General features: G+C 28.3%; 1 protein-coding gene across 1 annotated transcript in view; it reads right to left on the bottom strand.

Moving 5' to 3' along the window:
* The window catches only part of LOC129613885 (SCY1-like protein 2), a 125508-nt gene continuing 101269 nt past the window's right edge, over positions 1–24239 (bottom strand). The window contains exons 5-11 of the mRNA XM_055528193.1: positions 19182–19358; positions 19044–19116; positions 17800–17936; positions 16337–16550; positions 14563–14816; positions 14472–14489; positions 1–432 (exon numbers count right to left, since the gene is read on the bottom strand). Coding sequence (XP_055384168.1) covers positions 151–432; positions 14472–14489; positions 14563–14816; positions 16337–16550; positions 17800–17936; positions 19044–19116; positions 19182–19358 — 1155 coding nt within the window. The 3' untranslated portion in view covers positions 1–150. The remainder of the gene's footprint in view (positions 433–14471; positions 14490–14562; positions 14817–16336; positions 16551–17799; positions 17937–19043; positions 19117–19181; positions 19359–24239) is intronic.

The raw sequence follows: 24239 nt of genomic DNA on the forward strand, positions 1-24239 counted from the left end.
CAATGTTTTTTATATTTATTTTTAAAACATATACAATTAATTATAAATAACAATATAATATGTAAATATTATGTTAAGTGTTTCATTAAATACAGCAAATAGTGCGAGGATAAGAATTTATTCTTAATTTTTTTTCTTTTGTTAGTTAAATCAATTTGTAAATGTTATATTTAGTGATGGACATTTACGAACGTTACTTGATCGATTTCCATTCGTAAAATTACTATTACTAGGTTGAAATTGCATTGGAACCGCACTGGACATTGACGATAATTGACGAACCATACCAGAACCTAATTGTTGTAAAAGCCCAGATCCAGATCCAAGAGGACCTGAGGATAAACATGTTGATGGTCGTCTAGACCTGATTGATTGCATACTTGAAGATAACAAAAATGGTACACTGCTAGATGTATTTGGCATGGATCCACCCTTAATATGAAAAAAAAAAAATGAAAAATGTTTTATAATAAGCCTTTTTCTTTAAAAATAATTTCTTTTTAAAGCGTTTGTAAGAAAAAAACTACAAAAGTTTAAACTCATAGCACTTTCGAAATCAATAAAAATTATGTTTCTACTTATTTACATGTTTCATTTTACTATTTTTCTAAATGACAAAAAAAATGCAAAACATCGGAGAGTAAAAATTCAATATTTATTATGCTAATATTTAAATATATTTTTTTTAATACATTATTATAATATCTACTTAATATATTAATTATCGATTTACAATTATTACAATAAATGATATGATAAGGAAATTAAATTACTATTTATGAATAAACTGCAGGTGTAATTCTACTAATATTAAAAAATTAAAAGTTTAACATAAAATAAAATATGACTATAATTTGGTGCATTCATGATTGTTTTTATATAGTTATGTATATCATATAATGTTACTGTTGCATAATATTCGATTGGTTAAAATTTAACAATTGCATACGATATCATAAAAAAAGGGAAGAAACATCCTATAATACTTTTACTGAAATCAATAAAAATATTATATGATAATGTTCTGTTGTCTAAAAGTTATAATTAGGGTCCGAAAATTAAAACAAAGCGAAAATGCAAAATAAATCGTAAAAGAAAATTCCAAATGATTCAAGCAAAGGGCAGTGCGCAAACTTCTGCTACTCACTCTCACTAAAACATAGCGCTTGTCAGGAAGCCATTCAATCGCCAACTTACTGTTTTTTCGAACACAAAATTTTTGGAGTACTTAGCCAAATGTGCCTTACGTTTATTCATATGGGCATGAGGTTAATGTTATCAAATGAAACTTACATAAAGAAGTGAAATTTCATCGAATATATTTTCATGTAAAATGTTGCTAAGGAAATTCGCATTATCAAAAATTGGATGGTTTACTTTAAAAGTGACTTAGGTCGCAATTTCAAAGCATTGTAATGCTTTGAAATTGATTTGCAGTTGAAACGTATATAGCGAAATAAGACAATAAATATGCTTTAAAGCAAATAATCAGTCAATGGAATTTTTTTTGCTTTGAACCCAAACGGAACAATATTTTTTTTATTTGAAATGGAATGAGGTCACTTTCAAAACTAACAATTCTTACAAGTATTTACAAATTCTATACGTCCAAGTTAAAATATACACTCGTGCGTGAAAGGAATTTTTCAAAATATTTTTTTGAGACATGTGAAATCTTTTCAATATACAAAATTCTTTGCCACAATGTTATAGCAACAATAGGTTGTTCAAAAAAAAAAACAAAATTACTTTTGTTCAACTTTTCGCTAAAGTTAAAAAAAACGAGAAAAAATAGAGTTGACCGTGTCAACTCTGTGATGCCCGTACGTATTTGTTATACTAAATATGTCATAGACGACTATGGGACAGATGACTATAACTTTAAGTTATCGTATTAGTTAATGCAAAATTTCAGTACTATCTTTTCAATATTTTCTAAGATATAGCCAAGCTACTTGAAGTTGTATGGCTGCTATTGCAAAGAGCCAAGCAATTTCAACGACTTTTATCAATCACATTTGCCCTGCTAATATATTCGCTTGTGTGAAATTTCAATATCACAGCTTTTATAGTTTCTGAGATATAGCCATGAAATTTTTGAAATTGTATGGCAGCTACCAGAAGGAGCCAAGCAATTTCAACGACTTTTATCAAACACATCGGATCTACTTATATATTTACTCGTGTGAAATTTCAATATCACCAATTTTATAATATCTGAGATATAGGCAAGTAACTTTTGAAGTTGTATGGCAGCTACCAGAAGAAGCCGAGCAATTTCAATGACTTTTATCAAACACATTGGACTTAATAATATACTTACTTGTGCCAAATTTCAACACAATAGCTTTTATAGTTTCTAAGATATTATGAAATATTTGGTGAACTTAGTTCAATTAATTTTTGACTTATCGTTGGGACGGACGGATGGACAGACAAAGCCAAATCAACCCAGAACTCGACGCTGATCAGAAACATACACTTCTATATCTCAATGCATTATTTTTTAGCATAACAAACGGTAAGGAAAATTTAATATACCCTTCGAACATATTTTCGTACGGGTATAAAAAGGTGATGATGTGGATCTGTACAAACAAAAAATATCATTTTAAATCCAATGAAATTGTAGTACTGCAAAAAATATTTTCACAAAAACTTTTGACTGCTTTTTATCCATAATTCGCAAATTTTCTAACCCTTATATAATTAAAAATATCAGGACAAAAACATCTACCAAGTGGAAACATCACATCAAATCTATAAAAAACAAATGTTCTATGGCCCTAATTGGAAAGTGCCACCCCGAAGTGAACACCCTGTATAAGTTTAATAATATAAGGAAAATTAATTGCAATAACATTAATTTAATTCACTTTTTTCAAAGATTTTTAAATTAGAAATTGTTTTCAAAGATTTAATGGAAAACTTTTTAAAAAGTTTTTTTAATAATTTTTTAATTTAACCGTACTTTAGTCGTTACATAAGTATATACATATACATACATATGCATAAGTATAACTAATCTGTTAGTTTATCTTGATACCAAATATTGTGCAATAATATAAAGCATAAAATATGAAGAGCTAAAACTGGGGATCAAATCACTAAAAAAATCACTTTGAATGAAAAATTCCAATGAGTCTCTGACTCATTCTATATTAATGACACTCTACATTAAGTACTTAATATTTTTTATATTTTTGAGTATTGGGAAATTATTGAATCATACTATTACGTTTAAGAACTTTTTTTTTATGATTTCTTTGTTGAAGTTTTTCGTCATTAATTAATTGGTGTAATTAGGACAATAATGGAACAACAAAAATTGCATTAGAGTCTAAGGAACACCGTAAATTCCTGAGTCCATTTACATTGGCGCCCATATTATGTTAACAGCTATAAAATGCGCACACATATAATTATATACATATATATTGTACATATATGTACTATATGTGAATGTAGGATATTCTTTATGTTTTGTTTTTAATTCAATTTACAGCGAAGACAGAGTGTTGGTTTTTTTTAATAATTTTCAAACATAGAGCTAAAATGTAAATCAATTTTTCAAAAAAAAGGTTATTGAGTTTACAAGAAATTATTAAATTTTGTGAATTATTTTCATAAATATGTAAATGTTTTTGTCAAAGACACATAATTTTGGTAAATGTTTAAAAAGTATGCTTCATTTTTTAAAAATTTGTTATTATTTTTAGAATTGAAATTTATAGGAAACTGTTTATAAGTCTATATAATAGAGATATATATGTATGTATGTATGTACATAATATGTACACTCTTCCATGCATTCTTGTATATAATATTATGTATGTACATATTTCTATTTTTTTTTGTCGGTAGGTAAAAATTTAAATTTTTGAACGCTTTTTTGAAAATTTGGAATAAACAAGATAGTTCGTTTAATTATAGAATTTATTTTTAGGGAGGGGATAGTGTCATACACATAAAGCGAAAAGCCAAATTATTTTTATGAATATTTTTGTTTGCGTATGTAGTTTTATTATACTTTTTTTTCTCTTTTCCAAGAACTAACACAACTCTAAATATGTATTTTCTGTACCAGCTGAAAATACACCCAGACATCCAAAATGTAGTAAAAGTGAATTTTTTTTTTAAATTTGGTTTAAAAATAAATTGACTATCAAAATGGTACAAAAAATTTTTTTTGCTTTTTTGATCGAAACCAATCAGTTCGGGAAATTTATGTTTAGATCACAAATTTTGTAAGTTAAAATATGCTGTCTACATAGGCATACATATATGTGAATATGCTATGAACCTACATATGCATATTGTACATATTTCAACATTTTACGTAAATATTTCAACATTTTGGTAAAAGCTTATTTTATAAATCAATCTTTTTGAATTATTTTTTGTAGAAATGTACTTTTGTACTTTTTGTATAAATTAGTTCTGAAATCAAAGTGCTTTTCTCTAAATGTATATATATATTCAAAGTAAATTTATGAATCTGGATCAGATTACATTTAAAATTTTTTTATGTCGCATTTTCGATCATTGATACATTATGATCTAGTTGTTGTAATGCATTTTGGATATCACAAACAAAAAGCAGACACATAGGAAGTTATTGTATGTATATGTATGTTAATATATAAAATATTTTTGTTTTACCTTTGTGTGTAAGTATTTTTAGTAATAATTACATATGTATATAAGTATTTTATTTTCATATTTTAGGATTGTTATTCCTTTTAACTTTCAGTGGAAAAGGTTTTTTTGTTAATGTGCGTTCGTTATCATAAAAAAAAATCCTACACAAATGTTATTTTAAGAACTTTGAATATACATATGCAAAATAGTATTTAATTAAAAGTTTTCAAAGAAAAAGAAGTAGGTATTTTATTTATTTTTATATTCTGGAGAGTTGAAAATAATGGATCAATACACTTTTTAATATTTTTAGTCAAATTTCCATACTATATTATTTTAAATTATGCCATTAACACATTTTATATATTATTTTGCTAATTATTAACGTTAAAAAACTTTTTTATACGACTGCTTGACAGAAACCGAAAAAGGGTTACCGTACTCTCAAAATTATATATGTATGTATCTTTCGAATTGATCATTACTTAAATAAACTCGAATTTAATCATTTGATAAAAATGATTATATCAAAACGATAATGATGTTTTATAATCTATTTTAGACATGCGTACATATATACATAGTTAAATTCATAAAAAAATTTCAATTACAAAACCATTAATTTTTTTAAACGTTACATATTTTTCCATGTAAATCTTTTTAGTTCAGTTTCATTTTAAAAACTGATGCTCTTTGAATTTACGTACTAACACTGATGTTTGTTGACATAAAATCTCTATTAACTCGCGGTTAACATCTGGGCTTCTCAGTAAGCGCTAGGAATTTTCATAAAAATCTACGTTATGTATAGAGTTCTTGATGATATTTGCGAGAAATATCTTGTCCTGCTACCACGTTATAGACTGTCAATATCTTGAATATCGCTGTGAAAAATATTTTGTCCCTTTCTAGCTATATATGTATGTACGTATATATAGAATTTGATACTATTGTTGACATCGTTGACACTATTTGAATCTAAGCAGTTTATTATTTCATTATTTCCTATTTCGACATTGGATTTTGAACTTTTTCAGAATCAGAAATTTTTGTGTGCTCGTGTAAGGTGAAAGTCGTTCTAATTTTTATACCCGTACGAACGTATGTTCGAAGGGTATACTAAATTTGCCTTACCGTTTGTAACGCTAAGAAATAACGGTGTTAGATATAGACTCAAGTGTATGTTTTTGATCAGCGTCAAATTCTGAGTTGATTTAGCTTTGTCTGTCCGTCCGTCCGTCCGTCCGTCCGAACGATAACTCAAAAACTAATAAGGCTAAGTTCACCAAATTTTTACAAATGATTTATTGTAGTAAGTGCCAGAACCCTATTTAAATTGGACATGATCGGGGTACCGGTTCGGGTAGCTGCCATACAACTTCAAAATTTATTTGGCTATATCTCAGAAATTATAAAAGTTATGGTATTGAAATTTCACACAAACGAATATATTAGTAGGGCCAATATGCCACATAAAAGTCGTTGAAATTACTTGGCTCCTTCTGGTACCTGCCATACAACTTCAAAAGTTATTTGACTATATTTCAGAAACTATTAAAGCTATGGTATTGAAATTTCACACAAACGAATATATTAGTAGGGCCAATGTGTCTCATAAAAATCGTTGAAATTACTTCGCTCCTTCTGGTACCTGCCATACAACTTCAAAAGTTATTTGACTATATCTCAGAAACTATAAAAGCTGTGACATTGAGATTTCACACAAGTGAGTATATTAGTAGGGCCGATGTGCTTGATAAAATTCGCTAAAATTTCTTGGCTCTTTCTGGTAGCTGCCATACAACATCAATTGTAGTTTGGCACAACCAGTATTTTGAATAACACATAGTACTGAAATTTTGCATAAATTAATATAGCGAATAACTAATGTGCCATAGTTAGTTATGGCACATTAGTTATTCGCACATAGGATAACAAATTGGTACGGGTATCACAGAGTTGACAAGGTCAACTCTATTTTTTTTCTCGTTTTATTTTATTTTTCGAATTTAACTAAAGTTAGGATTACTAAGTATTTATTATAAATACTTAAAAAATAACGTCCTGAAAAACTTGTAATATGAAGTTCTTGTTTATTCGCACATTTCCGAAAAATTTCACACATAAAACTTCTACACTCTTGAAGTTCAAGACAATTAGAAAGATGTTTTAAGCGCAAGTGGTTTATAGTTAAGCAATTATTTCCTGCGTTTTTCATAATTCAGTTCTAATTTAGTAAATAAATATGTCCTTTGACCGACAATAAATAAATGCACGCGTCAAAAAAGCGCGTTTGATAGTGTGGTACTATTTTTACAGTTATATTAAGATTATCAGTTATATTAGTTTTACAGTACATATTAAGATTTTTAAAATATACGCGCCACAACTCTTATTGATTTGACCGCTGCGGAAAATATTTCGCACTTAAACAAATATTGTCGGATTTATTAGAATAAGTGTCTTTTAAATTTTGTTATTGCTTTAATAAAATATTTAAACTTATATTTTGGTGAACTGAAAATTTTTTAATATTTAATTTTGTGGTTTCATTTTTGAAACTTTAAAAACATCTTAGAACTTTCACAACTAAAAAAACCTTTTTTTATGTTAATGTTTACATTGCAAATTTATTATTTTACATTATGTGTCACTCAAATATTTTTTTCAATGCTATGTAATTATAATGCAAATATATAGTTTTGTATGTATGTACATACAAGACAATATTCTTGTATAGCATTTAATTTTTTTATATCTAAATGTTGTTATTTAATTTAGATATAATTAAGAACCTTTCTTCATTTATAATCCTTCGTAAACAGAATACCGCTTCATGTCTTGTTTTCCAATCTACATACTTATATCTTATTTTAGATTTATTTAAGTTGATTGCTGAAAATATTTTTCCAACACTAGGCAAAGTGCTAGTACACTATATAAATAAAAATTATGGGAGTAGAAATATAAAGTACTTTCTCCTATTTTTGATTTAAAAGTATTTTGCAAATAATTTTAACGTCAGTATTGTCAAGATTTGCTAACGGAAGTTAATTATTTTCAAAATTATAGTTTGGCAAAGGCGATTTTGCACCTTCAATTTTTATGTACGTTTGTACGTATTGTGCAGTCAGAATTTGGAAACATGGTTTTTATAACACAGAAAAAATTTAGTTTAACAAATATCGGTGAATAATCAAAAAATTGTGTGATTCTTGATAGATTACGTCCAATCATAAATAATGTGAAAAAAGTGCAAAACATATGTATTTCTTCACCGTTATTAATTGGTTTCATCCACCTATATAATTTAAATAATTCTCTTTGAAAGTATATGAAGTATCTTCATTCTTTCGGCAAATAAGTTTCGGTAGTAACTTTGAAAACTATACATTGGCGCAGATAGAAATATACAAACAATTGACTCCAAATCTGACACTTCGAACGGAGTCGTGGTCAATATTAACATAAAATTATAGATTTCTCCACATAATAATCTGATTAATATAACTTGCCTCAATACAAAGATTGGTTTATTGATTTTAATAACAAATGCCCTTAAAACAGAAAAAAATTAATTCTTTAAAATTAAAAAAAACCTTAAAAGTAAATTTAAATTTGTTTTAAATAAATTAAAAGGTCTTCCAAAGCTTTTTTTAATATATAATAATAAGTTAAAAGACAGCGGAAATAATAATATTTTAATTACAAAATTTTATAAAACGAGAAACACTAATTTTACTTAAATTAGCTATAATTTTACTAAATTAGATACTAGTTTTAGTCGCCTCATCCATATTTGTAAAATATTTATGAGTCGACCAAAGTCAGATACGAAATGAAAGTCAAAATGAAATTTAGTAATCTATCAAAAATAATGTACATATGTATAAAATATATAATAATGTAGATATGCATATATATGAGGATATTAATAGTACATATTCAGGGTGTCCGAGACTCAATGGTATTCCCCAAGCAGGGTGATAGAATGCATGCAGCCGAACAAAAAGCACCTAGCAACATTTTTCTTTTTTTCTGCTTTGTGAATACCATTGAGTCGCGGACACCCTGTATAATATTAACAAACCCTGTATAATAAGTGCACATTTAAGAAACAAAACCTATGTATATAGTGATGTTCAACCAATTACAATATTATTATATTTTGATAATCATTGATAAATTCCAGGTTATACTTGAAGTTTTTTAAAACAATTATTATTATGTGAAGTCAAAGAAATATATTTGATAAATTTTTGGCAAAATGCAAACCTTTCTTTGATCTGTCATTGTCTACATACATATGTAGATGACAATCAGTCGCGTATTTACAGACTTCATTTTAAAAAGTTTTAAAATCTTAAAATACCTTCTGATGTTTTGTAAACTATAATTGTAAAAGCTTTGAAAAATTCAAGGTACGATTTTGAGACAAGCGTCTGCTTAAATTTGAAAAATGTTTATTAAACATATTGATACTTCTCGATCATCTTAGCAATGCCATATTTTTGTATACGTACAAAAAATTACCAATAGAAAAATCACCAATAGAATAAATCATCAACAGAAAAATAGACGTATCAAACAAAAACTTTTCATTATTGCAACAAAAAAATGTATACATTAAAAAATTAGGGAAATCTATAAAGAAGTATAAGATTAGATTAATCTACAAAGAAGTATTATAAAGGGTGTCTCATATGTGTGGTGATCAGGTGATTTTGAAATTTCAAAACAAGGCTTTCTCATATCGCCTTATTATTTTTTCATATTTCGGAATGAAATCATTTCAAAATTCGAAAATTTGAATTTTAAACAAACTTATTTTTCCAAATTCCGAACAATTTTTTCGTTCACTTAAAAACCTTTAGATAACGTTCATACATACGTTATATACTTTTAAGTAGGCACATAATGTATATAATAGCATAAATTTTTTTTAACCTTTTGAGTGCATGTGTGTTCCACTTTTGCCCAGCAATATTTTAAAAATGAGATAAAAAATATATAAACCAACCATAAGAAATCGTTTCTAAATTATTTAGTTAGTTTACTTTCAAATCTTAATATTTCAATAGCAAAAAATTTGAGAATATAAGAACCTGTAAGTGTTTTTATTTGTTTTTATTCCAAAAATGGCCATGTGCAATCAATGTAACTTTTTTTTATTGATAGATTCTATTACTTTTTTTGTTCTTGTTTTAGTTTTATTCTTTATTTCTATTTTCTCTTTTTCGTTTTTTAATTATTTTAAATTTTTTTTTTTTTTTATATAATCAATATCAGTAGCATTTAAAATAAAAATAAGCAAAACCCTCACTGATTCGGAAATCGAAAAAATTATGAATAGGTTCCTAAATGAAGATAATGAGAAGATTCAAACCCAGGAGAGCGTGAAAAGTTAAGTCTGATAATGAAATTATAGCTAAAGATGTTAGCACATCTCTAGAGTCCTGGAAAGTTTTATTTGATAATATCATGATAGAGCTTATAGTAAAGCAATTTTGATTTGTGAAATTGAAAATTTTGATCAGTGAACTTTAAGTGTTTCCAAAAGTTAAAGAAACCTGGTCTATCTGGTAATAGAAAAGCCATGAAATTGAGTGAAAAAAAACGGTGTGGTTTTTGCGTTTGAAAAATAATTTTTCTTCTTTATATTTAAAAAGTAAAAAAAAAGAATTATGATCTTGTTATTTTAGTATTTAGGTGTGTTTTTTATATTTTTTGAGACATGGAAATTTTCAACATACTGAAGTACAGCAGGTACTTTAAAATTTAACAAAAAAATTAACATTTCAAAGAAACAATAAAACAAGTAAAAACGTTTCAGTCGGTGTAAACCGATTGAATTATACCCTGCACCTTTCGTTATTGTGTAGCAATTACTCGAACCTCTGAAATCATTCTATAGAAACTTCACGGACATATCTGACCGACATTGGACATCCGACTGCCAAGTTTCATGAATCTGACCTTATAATTTTTCCAAATATTTAAAATTAGCTTTTGGAGTTGTATGGTAAGTACCTGAACCTGTCAAGCAATTCCACCAAAACTTCAGAATTATATTTGAGCCATAATTGGACACATGACTGCCAAGTTTCATGAATCTGGCTTTATTATTTTGCCGAATATAAAAAATTTGCTGTTGGAGTTGTATGGCAGCTACCCGAACCCGTTGTCCGACTTAGTCCAATAACAATAGGGTTCGTCCTTGGCACAAAAGCAAAAACTTGTGAAAGTTTGGTGTCGATTGCATTATTCGTTTTTGAGTTATCGTGCGATCGGACGGACGGACATGTCTAAATCGACGCAGAATTTTACGCTGAGCAAGAATATATGTATATGTCCATACCGCAGATAACTCCTTCAAGCAGTTACAAACTCCATACCAAAGTTAATATACCCTTCACGAAGTGCAGGGTATAAAAATCCCTATTTTCTAATTACGATTATTTTTTTATAAAAATAACTTTATTTAAAGATTGAAACAGAGATATTAAAAAATAAAAAATTTAACCTCAAAAGGTTAAATATGCTTTGTGTATATTAACATTATCTATATATATATAATGCCAATATACCCAAAGAATATATAGGGGAATATTTTATTAATAGTGGAATATTATTATATTATCGAACTGTTCTCTTTCTAAATCGATTGTCATTGCGAAATAATTTTTGCAAACTTGTAAAGATTACACGCGATAAAAATAACAGAGCAGTTGATGATCAGTTTCCGTATACATACGAATGTACGAATTTGTTATCCTATGTGCGAGAAAATATTCTTATAGTGAATATTTTCTTAGATATGACTAAACATGGCTAAACTACTATTAAAGTTACGGCAGTTATTTCAAGGAGCCAAGAAATTTCAACGATTTTTATCGCGCACTAATAAATTTAAATCGCGCACATTTTAACAGCCCTAATAATACACTTGCTTTCACGAAATTTCTATATTACAGCTTCAATAATTTCTGGGATGATGCCAAATAACTTTTGGAGTAGTATAACAGTTATTAGTCGAACAATGCGAAAAATAAAAATGGTGAAAAAAATTCTTCAACAAATTCGATTCCAACAAACTGTTATTGTAATGTTAGTATAATGTCTTTATAGATATCTAACAAGTTTCAATGCTAAGAGAGAAACTTGAAAGCACGACTTTATTTTTTATATGGGTTTTTTTTAAATCGAAATGGCTATTCTTTGTGAAAAAATAACAAAATAAATTGGAAATACATATATGTACTTGTATAATATAATACTTATTATAAAGCAGGAAGAATGCCCAAGTTGTATTTCAAATGTTAATAAAATATTCTTATTTCAAATTAATACTTTTTTGCTCATATGGTAAGTTAGCTCGCTCAAGGTATGGGAAGTAATTGTAGCGTCAAGTTGATAAAATAATTGAAAGATTATTTATTATAAAATTGATCAATATGTAAAATACAATTATACATTAATTTACAAATATAAATTTTTTATATACATTTCAAAATTTTACCTTCATTTTTATTTCAGAAAAATTTAAAAACTTAAAGCAATTACTTAAGTAAAAAAAATATTGAAAATGTTTTGGAATAACAATCATATATTTTTATGATCGGATTTAAATATTTTTTTTTTTTTAATTTTTGAAATGGATAGTATCTTAGCAATTGACTAAAAAAATCCAAATTTAAAACGACAAACACTTATGTAAATATTTTTTTGTCTATGTAGTATTGTTTGCGTTTAAGATAGGCCATACATGCACAGTGAAGGCCCTTTATAAATAGATTACTCTTGTTTACCTGCTAATAAAATATGAAAGAAAACAGATAAATTTTGCAAGACTAAATATAATATATTTCAACCAGTTTTAAAATAAGTGTTCTCCAACAAATTCGTTCAATTGTATTATATAAGTATAGTCGAAATATTCTATATTATATTATTCTAATTACCTTTATACAACAACCGGCAACAGTCAACTATTTAAAATACTTTATTTAAAAATACAAATGTACATGAAAAAATCGTACATTCCTCCCCATTAATATGTGATACTCTTCTTGAATATGAACAATTTTTCCCTTTTTAGCACTTTTCCAAAAATTTTTTTTGAAAAAAAAGTACTTATTAGTTTCACTCTGTCCGTCCGTTCGTCCGTCCGTCCATCCATGGACAATTTTTTTGTTTACAAAACTTCTACATCCTTGAAGATAGAAAGCTCAAATTTTATATTTTACTAGAAACTACATAGATTTTTACTAGAAACTTACTTCCGTAGAACAAAATTTTTACCTATCTGCTCCCCTCTAGAAGTTATACCCTCCCAAAACCTTATAAATGGCCTTTTTTAACTATTAGTTGCAATGAAACCATAATTATTTTTGAAATTTGGCAAACGCAGAAAGGCAGCGGCTTGCTTTCCCTAGCGCGGTATATTATAGCTAAACTACAGAAAAACAAAATGGCCGTTGAAATTTACCGTTATCTAAAGTCCTTTTTTTCCAAAATTTTTCCGAAACCGCAAGCTTTTTCAAATTTCTATAAACGCAAAAAGCTAACGGTAAATTCCATGACATCAAAAAATATAATTTTTTTTCTTAACTCACACAATTAAATCTTAAAATCGAGCATTATGTTAACCCCTCTTTATATTAACTTTTGCTTTATTTCAAAGACTGCATGTATGTATCATCCTAAATATATGCAATCCTAGAAATAGTTTTGTATATGAATGAAAATAATTTTAAGAGTGTGATAGGTATACATAGACAGTATTTAAAAGAAGAATTTTCACTTGTTGAAGGGAAAAGTGCTACAATACAAACCATTGGTTTGACCCAACTTTATTTATTTTTCTTACTATCTATCTTTATTTTCGCTTAGCGGAATTTAAATCGGAAGCTTTTAAAAAATGTGTATAATATTGTGCGATATTTTCAAACTCTAAACTTTTTTACTTAAAAAAAAGAAAAAAATAAGAAATTCTGTTAAGACATTACTTTTTGCTATTTTATTAACAAAACTTATTTATCTCAAACTTTTTCTTTTTTTTATTATTCGTATGGGTATATAATTCAATTTGTTTGAATTTGTCAAGAAAAAGAATATACACATCAATAAAACTTTTTTTTAATATATCTATTTGGATTTATTTATCGGTTATCGGTTCATAATACCGCGATAAAACGATAATTGTATTATCGCGATAAAACAGGTATGCATCAGATTTTTTCATAATTAGGGCCTATGATAAAAATCCGTGATATCCACCTCACAAAAAGAAAGCATTGCTCATAAATTTGGGTCAGACTTAATATGTCGTTGGCACTTACTTGTTACAGTATTTATGTTTAACAACTTGAAGAAGTGCAAGAATATGCTGACGAAAAAGAATTTTATTTGGACTGAAAGCGGTTGTTTTGCGCAGTCGAAGCATAAAATTAGCCAATGACAGCGTGACATTGATAAAAAATTTTGGTTTGCACCTCGGATGATGTGACATGGCAAGTTTTCAATTTAATTTGTATATTAATGTAATTAAATAGTCTTTTAATCAACAATTACTAGGGTTGTTTAAAAAAGGGACCATTCATTTAATTGCGTTATTGCAGGTTATCATTCAAAAACACGTGTGTATTTTAGTAAATATTTTAAAATTTTTATTTAAGGTTGAAAATCACTAACTCTTAATTAAAACATTACAACCAAATAACTTATTGATTTTAGTAACACATTTATGATTTCTACCTTATTTGTGCGCAGCATTAAATTACAAGGTATTTTTTAAATTTCGCTAAAAAAATCTTTTTATTGATACTCACTATAAGATTCCGAGCCAACTAAAATAGAAAATTAAAAATAAACGAAAAAAAATAGTTTTACATAGAATACCATTTTGTTCTCAATACTTACAGTTGGCGGCGATAAATTTATTGCTGAACTTCTTCTTTCTTGAGCTCCTATACTCGAATGCCTTCGAACTGGCAACCCACCACCTGGTGTTCCTCCTGGAGAAGAAGCACATGATGGAGCAACACGTATTTTTGGAGTTATTAGTGTATTATCTGAAAGCCTTCGATTTGGGAAAGCATTTGCTACACGTAAAAAGTTACTATCAGGCGATGATGGGGAATTACCAAACCACCAACCACCCAAAGTAGTTGAACCTATATTATTTTTCAAGATATATACAAATTATTAAAAGCTTGAAACTATTCCAAAAAGGAGTAATATTATTAAGTATAGGGTGACGCAGCACCATGTTTTAAGCCATATAAATATAGGGTAGACAGGCGAAAATGTCTTATATTTTTGAGAAAATTTGATAAAATTTTAACCTATGCGTTTTTGCTTATAACTTCTGTTCGAAAAAAAATAGAAGCTTCAAGAGTTTTTTTGACTTCAGATTCAAACTCAGAGACTTTGCCGTATAGAAAAAAAATTTTGTTTTCCCTTAAAAAAATTTCCTCATGGGCATTTGTGGTCAACTGTAGTAAAAATACTTTTCACGTACAAGTAAATTTTGGGTAAATTCTCTGAACAAAAATTAATAAAAACTGGATTAAGAAATCAGTTATTCATTGTCAATAAGGTCCAAAATATCATGCTACTAAAAAAATCATTCAAAAAAAAAGCAAAATGTTGGAATTCACCGCGATAACATTTGAATGTGTTGATGGCATATTCGCTGTCAATTTTTCATATTTGAAAAATTTAAGTATACAGAGTGATTCAGAAAGGTATACAACAACATATACCATTGGTTAGAGGGTCGACAATGGGTAAAACTTTTGTTCCGGATTAGGTGCGAAGTCCGGTTTTCGAGATACAGGGATTTTAACGAATTTACACGAAATTTCTAGTTATCTAAGCTTTTTTTATTATAACTTCCGCTCCGAAAAAGATGTCGACTTCAAACAAACAGTTTCTGAAAGCTCTAGTGAAGGGCTTAAAATAAACTTATACTTGATTATGTAATTTGGAATACCAATCATTCGAACTTTAGAAAAAATCTAATTTTCCCCTTTTTTTTAGTTTTTTAGTTTTTTCTAACCAGGTAAATTCGCTCGGAATTTTTTGAAACTTTGAATTTTTTTTCACAGAATTTTGGCCACTTTCTCGAATCTTAATTTTAGTCACTAAGTGTTGAGAAATCTTTTATGGTACAGAAGATATAGCACGAAAACTATTTCTATATCAAGATTTTAAGGACCCTAATAAAATCTAAAAATCCAAAAAAATTCATTATTTTTGATTTTTATTGACTTTAAAAGTTTTATTTATCATATACTATCAATTTTTCTTAGATGTTGTTGTATACCTTTCTGAATCATCCTGTATATACAAGTTGAGTCAGCAATTAGTTAGAACCGATCGAGGAGGCGGTCGAAAATGATTCAACTTTTGTTGGGAACATAGTTTTTAATGCTTTCATACAATTTATAATAAAATCACTGATTAATATTTAAAAAGCTTTTCAAGATCTTTTTAACAAGATCTTTTTTAACAGACTCAATATAATGTTCAAAATCATTTTTATCCTTACATATCGAACAAAACTTGTTCTACACAATAAGACATAAATTATTCCAAAAAAATTCTAAAACTTGAAACAATTTTATGCAAGGTATTTCGAAGCATGGTAAAAATTAACAGAGTATAATATATGTTAAACTCCAATTTTTACCTGTAGAATTTTTTCTTGCCATATCCTCGGCACTAGATGTTTTTCTTTGATCTATTCGCAAGTTTGGTATGTTAAACAATGGAACTTGCATATTGTCGGATGAAAATTGGTGCCTTAATGGTCGATGGCGCTCTGGTGACGGAATTGATAAATCATCCAATTTCAATTTGTTGCGTTGGTGTCTGTCAATATGGTCCAACATATCTTGCAGAACCTAAAATATTGTGTATGAATATTTAATATAATATTAAATGCTTAATAATCTTGTGATCTGATGCTGCTTTTGTGTTTTCTAATGTCATTGAAGCTGCACTTTTGAAAGCACATCAAATAAATCTAGGCTAAGAGGAACATTCCTTGGTGGAATAGAAAGTAAGGAAAATGAAAAAAGGGACAAAGCAACTTTTCAATTAGGACAAATTACCTCCAGACGAACTACTATGACACAGCAACATGTTTTAAGCTCTCTCTATTACAAGGGGGTTTAAGAAATTTAAGAAATAAGCTTGAGAGGTCTTCTGAGAAGAGATGGTGGAAGTTTCGACAGAGTGTGCTATTTAAGAATTATTCAAATGGCAACTTAATTGCACTGTTACCATTTATAGAACAGAATATAAGTATAGAATTTCAAATAATTTATACATATTATAATGAAAGAAAAATTAATTTTACAGTTATTTCGTTTTTCGAAATTAAACTAAATTATTAACGTGTAAGTGAATCATTATGTAGGTAATTTAAATATACATAATTAAGCCAAGTTTAAGAGAGTATGTTAATACTTAAGAAAGTATGTGAAAGTATTTTTCAATAATTTAAAAATGAAGTCAGGGGTATAGAACCTTTTGTGAGAAAGATCTCAACAGTATGTTGAAACGAACGATGAATTCTACGATGATACAGCGGAGGAAACTACCATGATGCTTTCGCGTGTTTTTTTCCAACTACAAGTTGGTAGAATCAGAATCCTAGGAGACATTGAGCTTCATTCAACAAAGGAATATGTATGGAGAAATAGGTCAGGAGTCTCTCAGGGACAATTTTTGATCAATGGAAAGGATACAGGATCTTTATAAGGTCACACAGCAGGGCTTTTTTCGGAGCCTTGTCGTCCATTATTCTACCATTCAGCGCCAGAACATGAACTACTTGTAAATTTTAGAAACGAAATAGTGGAAAACAATATTAAAAGTTATTAACTTTTAATGAATGATATAGTGAAAAACAAAATGTTTTTCGCCTATTTCATTCATTAAAAGTTAATAACTTGTAATTTTGGTACAGAAAAGCTTTATATATTAAAATATAATAGTGATAAAAGAGAGTATGCGACTCTGCATTTTGACTTATGTCGTTGTTCTCGCAAATGTGCGAATTACGTGAATTACAAATAATTATATTTACGTGACTTTCGCTGCTTAATCTACGAATAAAGTTTAAGTTAATTTTAATCTTGATTTTACCTGAAGTAGAAGCGTAAACTGTTCTAAATTTAAGGACGTATTTACTGTTTGCGGTATTAAAGATGGCATCACTCTTGTCGCCATAATGTTAACCGAAAGACCAAATTTCTTATCTGTAAGCATCACCCTATAAATATCTGGAAAAAATTAATAATATTAATATTCTATTCAAATTGAGTTCTTAAATTGATTAAATATTTTTTTAAAGAAAACTTAAAAAAAACCAACGAAAAACAGAAAAGAGTATATGATTGTGTATTTTATGAATCAATAATGGTGATATTTTTGGACATAAATCTTGTGATCATAAATGACATTGAAAAATAACATGATCTTTTAATAATGCTTAATTTTTATTTTAAAATTAATCTTGCTTGTGTCAAAACAAAAATGTTATCTTAAAAATATGAAACTGAAATATAATTACATGCTCCTTGCACAAACTATTTATGTACGCTACTATTCATGTACGCTAATTTCGTTTAAGCCAACGTATCATGTTTAGGAACTTTTCCTAAAAAAATCTTTCCTTCGAAAAGGAAAGCATCATTCCACATCTTTCAAATAATTCTTAAATACATTACAGTACTCTACCTAATTCTTTTTCTTCCATATCTCATTCCAGCACATCGAGAAACGAATTTGAATTATTTTGATTTTGATAACAATTGGGAAACAACTTGATTTCTTATTTAATATTTATAACATGATTTCTTCTTCATAATTTAGTGACAGAAATAACACAAATATATGATATTTGTGTAAAACATTTATGTATCCCCCCTTTTAAGTTTACAATATGTTATGAAAAGGCCTGAGCAAATTAGGCTGCTTATTTTAAAAGTACCGGCTTTTTTCTTATTTCCGGATATTTTAATATACGGAAGTATGAGTCTCAAATTCTAACAGTTTATAGATAAATTGATAAAAATTTAAATATTTTTCAAAAAACAAAACGTATGGGTTCTTTTTTCTTCCTAACGTTATTAACTGTTAAAGTTTGCAAAATGTAATTTCACGGCTCTCTATTTTTTCGGCAATACATAAATTTCATTGCACATTTGCAAAATAAGAATTTTATAATAATCGTTCCATTATTCAAAAGTACACGCTTATTTTCTGAGAGAATAAATAAATGAGAAATACAATTCAATTTAATATTAACGTCATTCAATATAATGTTAGCATCTGAGAATCAGACTTTTCAACTAGATAAATTAAACTTTGAACTTTTTAGAACTTACTGACTATAAGAATTACAATTTCCGCATCCGATAATTTTACGTCCCACAAAAGAGGAAGAACTTCATCAATTATCTAAAAATTACAAATTTTTAATAAATAGAAGAAAGAGATTATTAATTTTTCTCAAATGTTTGTACCTGTGTTTTGTCCAGTTTATCCAAAATTCTTTCTATGCATAATAAAACATTACTAACAATTTTTGCATCTGAATGATTTCGCTCATATACCAACTTAGTTTTCGGCAAAATAATTCTTTTTATAGATATGTCGTCAATGTATGTGTAAACATTTGCCACTGCAACAACAGCCGCACTCTTTAGTAAGAAAGAAAAAAATTTTTCAAGGAATTTATAATTTATCTGACATAAAAAACAGTGTAAAAGAAAATTTTTCAAAATACCTGTAAAGAGATAAATTAAAATATTTATTTTACAATTAAATTATTAATTTCTTATGAATTAATTTGGCATTAACAAATCCGTAGGATTAAGAAATCCGTAGACCCAAAAAATTTAAAAAGCCGAAAAAATATAAATTATAATGAGATAAAAAATTATAACACTTTTTTAGCAAAAACTTTGCCTAACCTAAACTGGCATAAAATTTGCTAGTATGTTAAAATTTCGCCAAATTTTCTTAAAATCTCTGTAGCTCGGAAACGGATCCGATTTAACACTATGTTCCGAACAAAAATGTTCGGAAAATTCTTCAAATTTGATATTTGAGTTCTGGTTCTTACCGAAACTAATTGGTGAAGTTTTCAGATAATTCGGGTAGCGCAAAGCGAAATTCTTCTAAGACCCAAATAGCACATTTCTAGATGTGTTAATTAAAAGCTTATTAATGTCCTTATAATTGTAAGGAAGTATTTAAAATGCATTTTCATAATCTTCTGCAACAATTACATTAAGCTAAACAATATACAGCTATGGTCAAAATAATAGAAACACCTAATATTTTTATTCATAACAATCCCAAATCATTATATTGCCGCCACCATGTTTTACGGTTTTGCGCGTGAACCTGGGGTTTAATTCAGTATTTGGTAGACGTCTAACGAAGGTAGGAACATCTGGCCCAAATAAAATAATTTTTGTTTCGTCCGAACCAAGGAATTTGCGCCACTTTTTTACACCCTCTGGCCCACTGCACTCCGAATGAGTTTTAGCAAAAGTTTTTCTATGTTTAATATTGTTTTTGCTGACATAGGGAACTTTTAAATAAATTATTTTTGTTCAATATTCTGAGTATGGTTCTACCACTCACATTAGCCTGACATTCTTTTAAAATTGCTTTTGAAGATTTCAATGGGTCTTTTTTACATATCATTACAATTTTTCTGTTCAGCTTTTCACTTGTTTATTGCTTTCTTCCTCGTGTTTCAGGACTTTTATTATTTTTTAAAGCGTTAAAAACTAAATGTACTGAACGTTCAATAATTGTGGCAATTTCTTTTACACTTTTTGCTTGGTGTCTTAAGTTTTTAATTATTTATTTTTCCTTAACAATACAATGATTCGATTGATCCATAATTCTGCAATATTTTTCCAATTTTTCAAAAAATTAAATTATTTGATTATTATAATTTAAATATTGTTCAATATTTGCTTAAATAATTTGAAAAAAAGTAGTTTTATTCATCAATAAAGCTACATTCGTCGGGTGTTTCTATTATTTCGACCAGATAAAATACGGTATTTTTACGTTCAAATGGTGAATTCCCGCAGATTACAGTTTTTTAGTGACAATAAATATATTCACAATAGAACATAATATAGCAAAATAATTTTGCAAAAGGTGGCATTTAATTCGAACATAATTTACAAAAGATATAAAAGAAATTAAAAACGTATATTAAGTGTTTCTACTATTTTGACCATAGCTGTACATTGTGGCCGGTTATATTCTGATCCTTTCAGATTTTTTTATACTGTATTCAGTGCTGTCGTTTTATAATTTCGTGTTGCAGTGAAGAGGATGTTGAAATTGCAGCAGATTCGATTGTACTGCAGTAAATTTTTTTGTAATATATGGATCCGTCAAAACGACACCGTTTAAATATGTGGCAATTATAACAACAAAGTATTAATATAAAATTATAATTTATCAATAAAATTATTATATTCATTGATGATTATGATAAAAGTATGGTAATATTTAAATATAACTTGATCTGTTGATCTTTTCAATGTCGAAAAGTTATATTTGGTGATCAAAAACTTTTTTAGTTTAGTTGTCATTTATTTTTTTAATGTTCGTCTGTCCGTCCGTGGACACGTTTACAAAACTTCTACACCCTTGAAGGTGGAAAGCTGAAACTTTAAATATACATAGATTTTTACTAGATCTCCAAAGAAGAAAATTTTTAGTCTCGCCCAAAATAGGGGCTGGCTTCTTCTACCGCGGCATACCCAACTTGAACTTTGAAAAAACGTATCTAAAGTACGTTTTTTCTACTTGATGTCGTTTTTTTTTAGACCCTAGGTTGTATAAATCTGAAATTTTAACTAAATATTAACATTAGTAGGTACTTGATTAAATTATATTTGGAACAGGCAATAAAATAAAATTTAAAGTTCTTTCAAATTAAAGACACTTCGGTGGAGTAGAACTCCTTTTTTTTAATGTTTGTATCCATTTGTCCCTGATGACTTCGTTCTTTGGCAAAGTAAATGAAAGTATGGCATTCACGTTCTTATTTTCTCGTAGACTATTGCGTCTGCATCCTTCGACGTTTATAAATACTATTATATTATATTTAAATATGATTACAATAGAAACATTAATAAAGTTGAGTCAAACCAATGGTTTGTATTGTAGCACTTTTCCCTTCAACAAGTGAAAATACTGCTTTTAAATACATCTATGTACCCACCACCCTATTAAAACTACTTTCATTCATAAACGAAACTATTTTTAGGATTGCATATATTTAGGATGAACGATTTATGGAGTCTTTGAAATAAAGCAAAAATTGATATAAAGTGGGGTTAACATAATGCTCGAATTTAAGGGTTAATTGTGTGAGTTAAGAAAAATAATTCTATTTTTTAATGTCATGGAACTTACCGTTAGCTTTTTGCGTTTATAGAAATTTGAAAAAGCTTGCGGTTTCGGAAATATAAGGTGTCAAAAATTCAAATTTTACAAATTTCAAGAGGCGATAACTTGAAAGGGGGTGGAGATAGAAAAAATTTTTTTCTAACGAAATTAACTGTTTATTAATGTCTAAAAGCCCCTAAAATTTCAACCTTCTACAGGCTGGGGTCTAGAAGAAAAACGACATAAAAAATTTGGAAAAAAAAGGACTTTAGATAACGGTAAATTTGAACGGCCATTTTGTTTTTCTAAAGTTTAACTATAGTATACCGCGCTAGGGGAAGCAAGCCGCTGTGTGCAAAATTTCAAAAATGCTTATGGTTTCATTGCAACAAATATTTAAAAAAGCCCATTTTTAGGGTTTTGGGGGAGTATAACTTCTAGAGAAGGGGAGATAGGTAAAAATTTTGTCCTACGGAAATAAGTTTCTAGTAAAAATCTATGTACGTATTAAATTCCCGATTTCTATCTTCAAGGCTGTAGAAGTTTTGCAAACAAAAAAAGTGTCCACGGACGGACAGAGTGAAACTAATAAGCACTTTTTTTCAAAAAAATTTTTGAAAAAGTGTTAAAAAGTAAATTTTTAACACTTTAAACCTTTAAATTTATATTTAATAATTTAACAAATTTAGTTGCTGCTATTCTTTTATGAGTGCACTTAATTTTCTTCTTCAATGTAAACAAATTATTTTCTTCTTCCATTTGTTAGACAGTAATTTCCAAAGTACTTCACGTTGTCACTTAAGCCCACTTTTCTTGTTTCAGTTCCATGATTATTTCTTCTCGTGTTTAGTCATATTTGGCCCATTTTTTATTTAATTTTAATTTTCCTTTCAAGTTAACTAAAAAAAAACATGTTTTTACAGCTTTGTAGTTTTTAAACTTTCATAACCCATCAGAACTTCGATGAGCCGAGTTAAACCATGTTGATAATCAGCTGGGCTGGAGGCCCAAATAAATATCCAGTCGCGAACGGAGTATCCGGATATCTGGCGCCATCCGGGTTATTTAGTCTTATTTAAAAACAGTAGTTCCCTGCCTAGATGGAACTCTAAAATTCGTTGGACTAGGTATGGAGAAGTTTATTAGAACAGAGCCGTGGCAGCTCAGTAAGCAGTCGAACATAATGAAGAATGTAGAACGGCAAGGTCTCTCATAAAAATTGAAGGGAAACTGAGAGCCAACTTATCGAAAATTTACTTCTCCAGTCTGTCAACATCAAACTGAAGGCTTGGAGATTAACACAAGCAGTCATGTCGGGAATACTGCAGAAAAAACTCTATGACTCCAAAACAGCGTGGTAAGAGCACAAAACGTGGAAAGGTAAGATCATGTATGTTCATTAATAGGAACATCAATTTTTTTTATAACCGCCCCTTTAAAATAAGGAAAATTTGACAGTAACTAACCTGTAGGAAGTCTTAGTAGGCATCAGATCTAAAACGCATCTGGATGTTCATAACTTCTTGCAAAAACTGTCGTCAGCCCTATGTATGATGAAGAATTTTAATCGAACCAAAAATACAACAGGATGTTTATAACTTCCTACAAATAGTCAAATTGACTGACCAGCTTTGGTTTATCGTGATTTTCTGTTCACATTCTGTAGAGAAAGGTGGTACTTCAGCACATTTCAAACCACTACCAACTTCTCTAAACATCAGTTTGGAGAAGTTAAGTCCTCGTCGACGGTCGTGGTTCCTGTGAATTTTTTGTTAAATATCCGCTTATATTACATAAATATATTCATACTATTGTGATGAATATTTGCATATATTCTTATTAGCATTACACATATTTTAGTATTTACATATATTTTTATTATTGTCAAATCAAGCTTTAGAACTGGGATCAGACATAGACCAAAAAGGCGTTCATTCAGTACCAGTAATGCTTGGATTTTCTTCGGATTTTAGTAGAATCGTATTACAAATAAGCCGACTGTGGGCCAACCCGGGAAAAATTGCAAGTTTTTTTACGATATTTTCTACAATACACCATATGACTACTACACCACATGCTCCACTTGTCTCTCCCTCTAATAGAGACTGAGTACTACTATCAGAATACACATATTAATTGCGTAATCAACCTTC

This window comes from Condylostylus longicornis, unplaced genomic scaffold (assembly GCF_029603195.1).
Source record: "Condylostylus longicornis isolate FDR11 unplaced genomic scaffold, ASM2960319v2 ptg000094l, whole genome shotgun sequence".
In the NCBI taxonomy this organism is placed as follows: Eukaryota; Metazoa; Arthropoda; class Insecta; order Diptera; family Dolichopodidae; genus Condylostylus; species Condylostylus longicornis.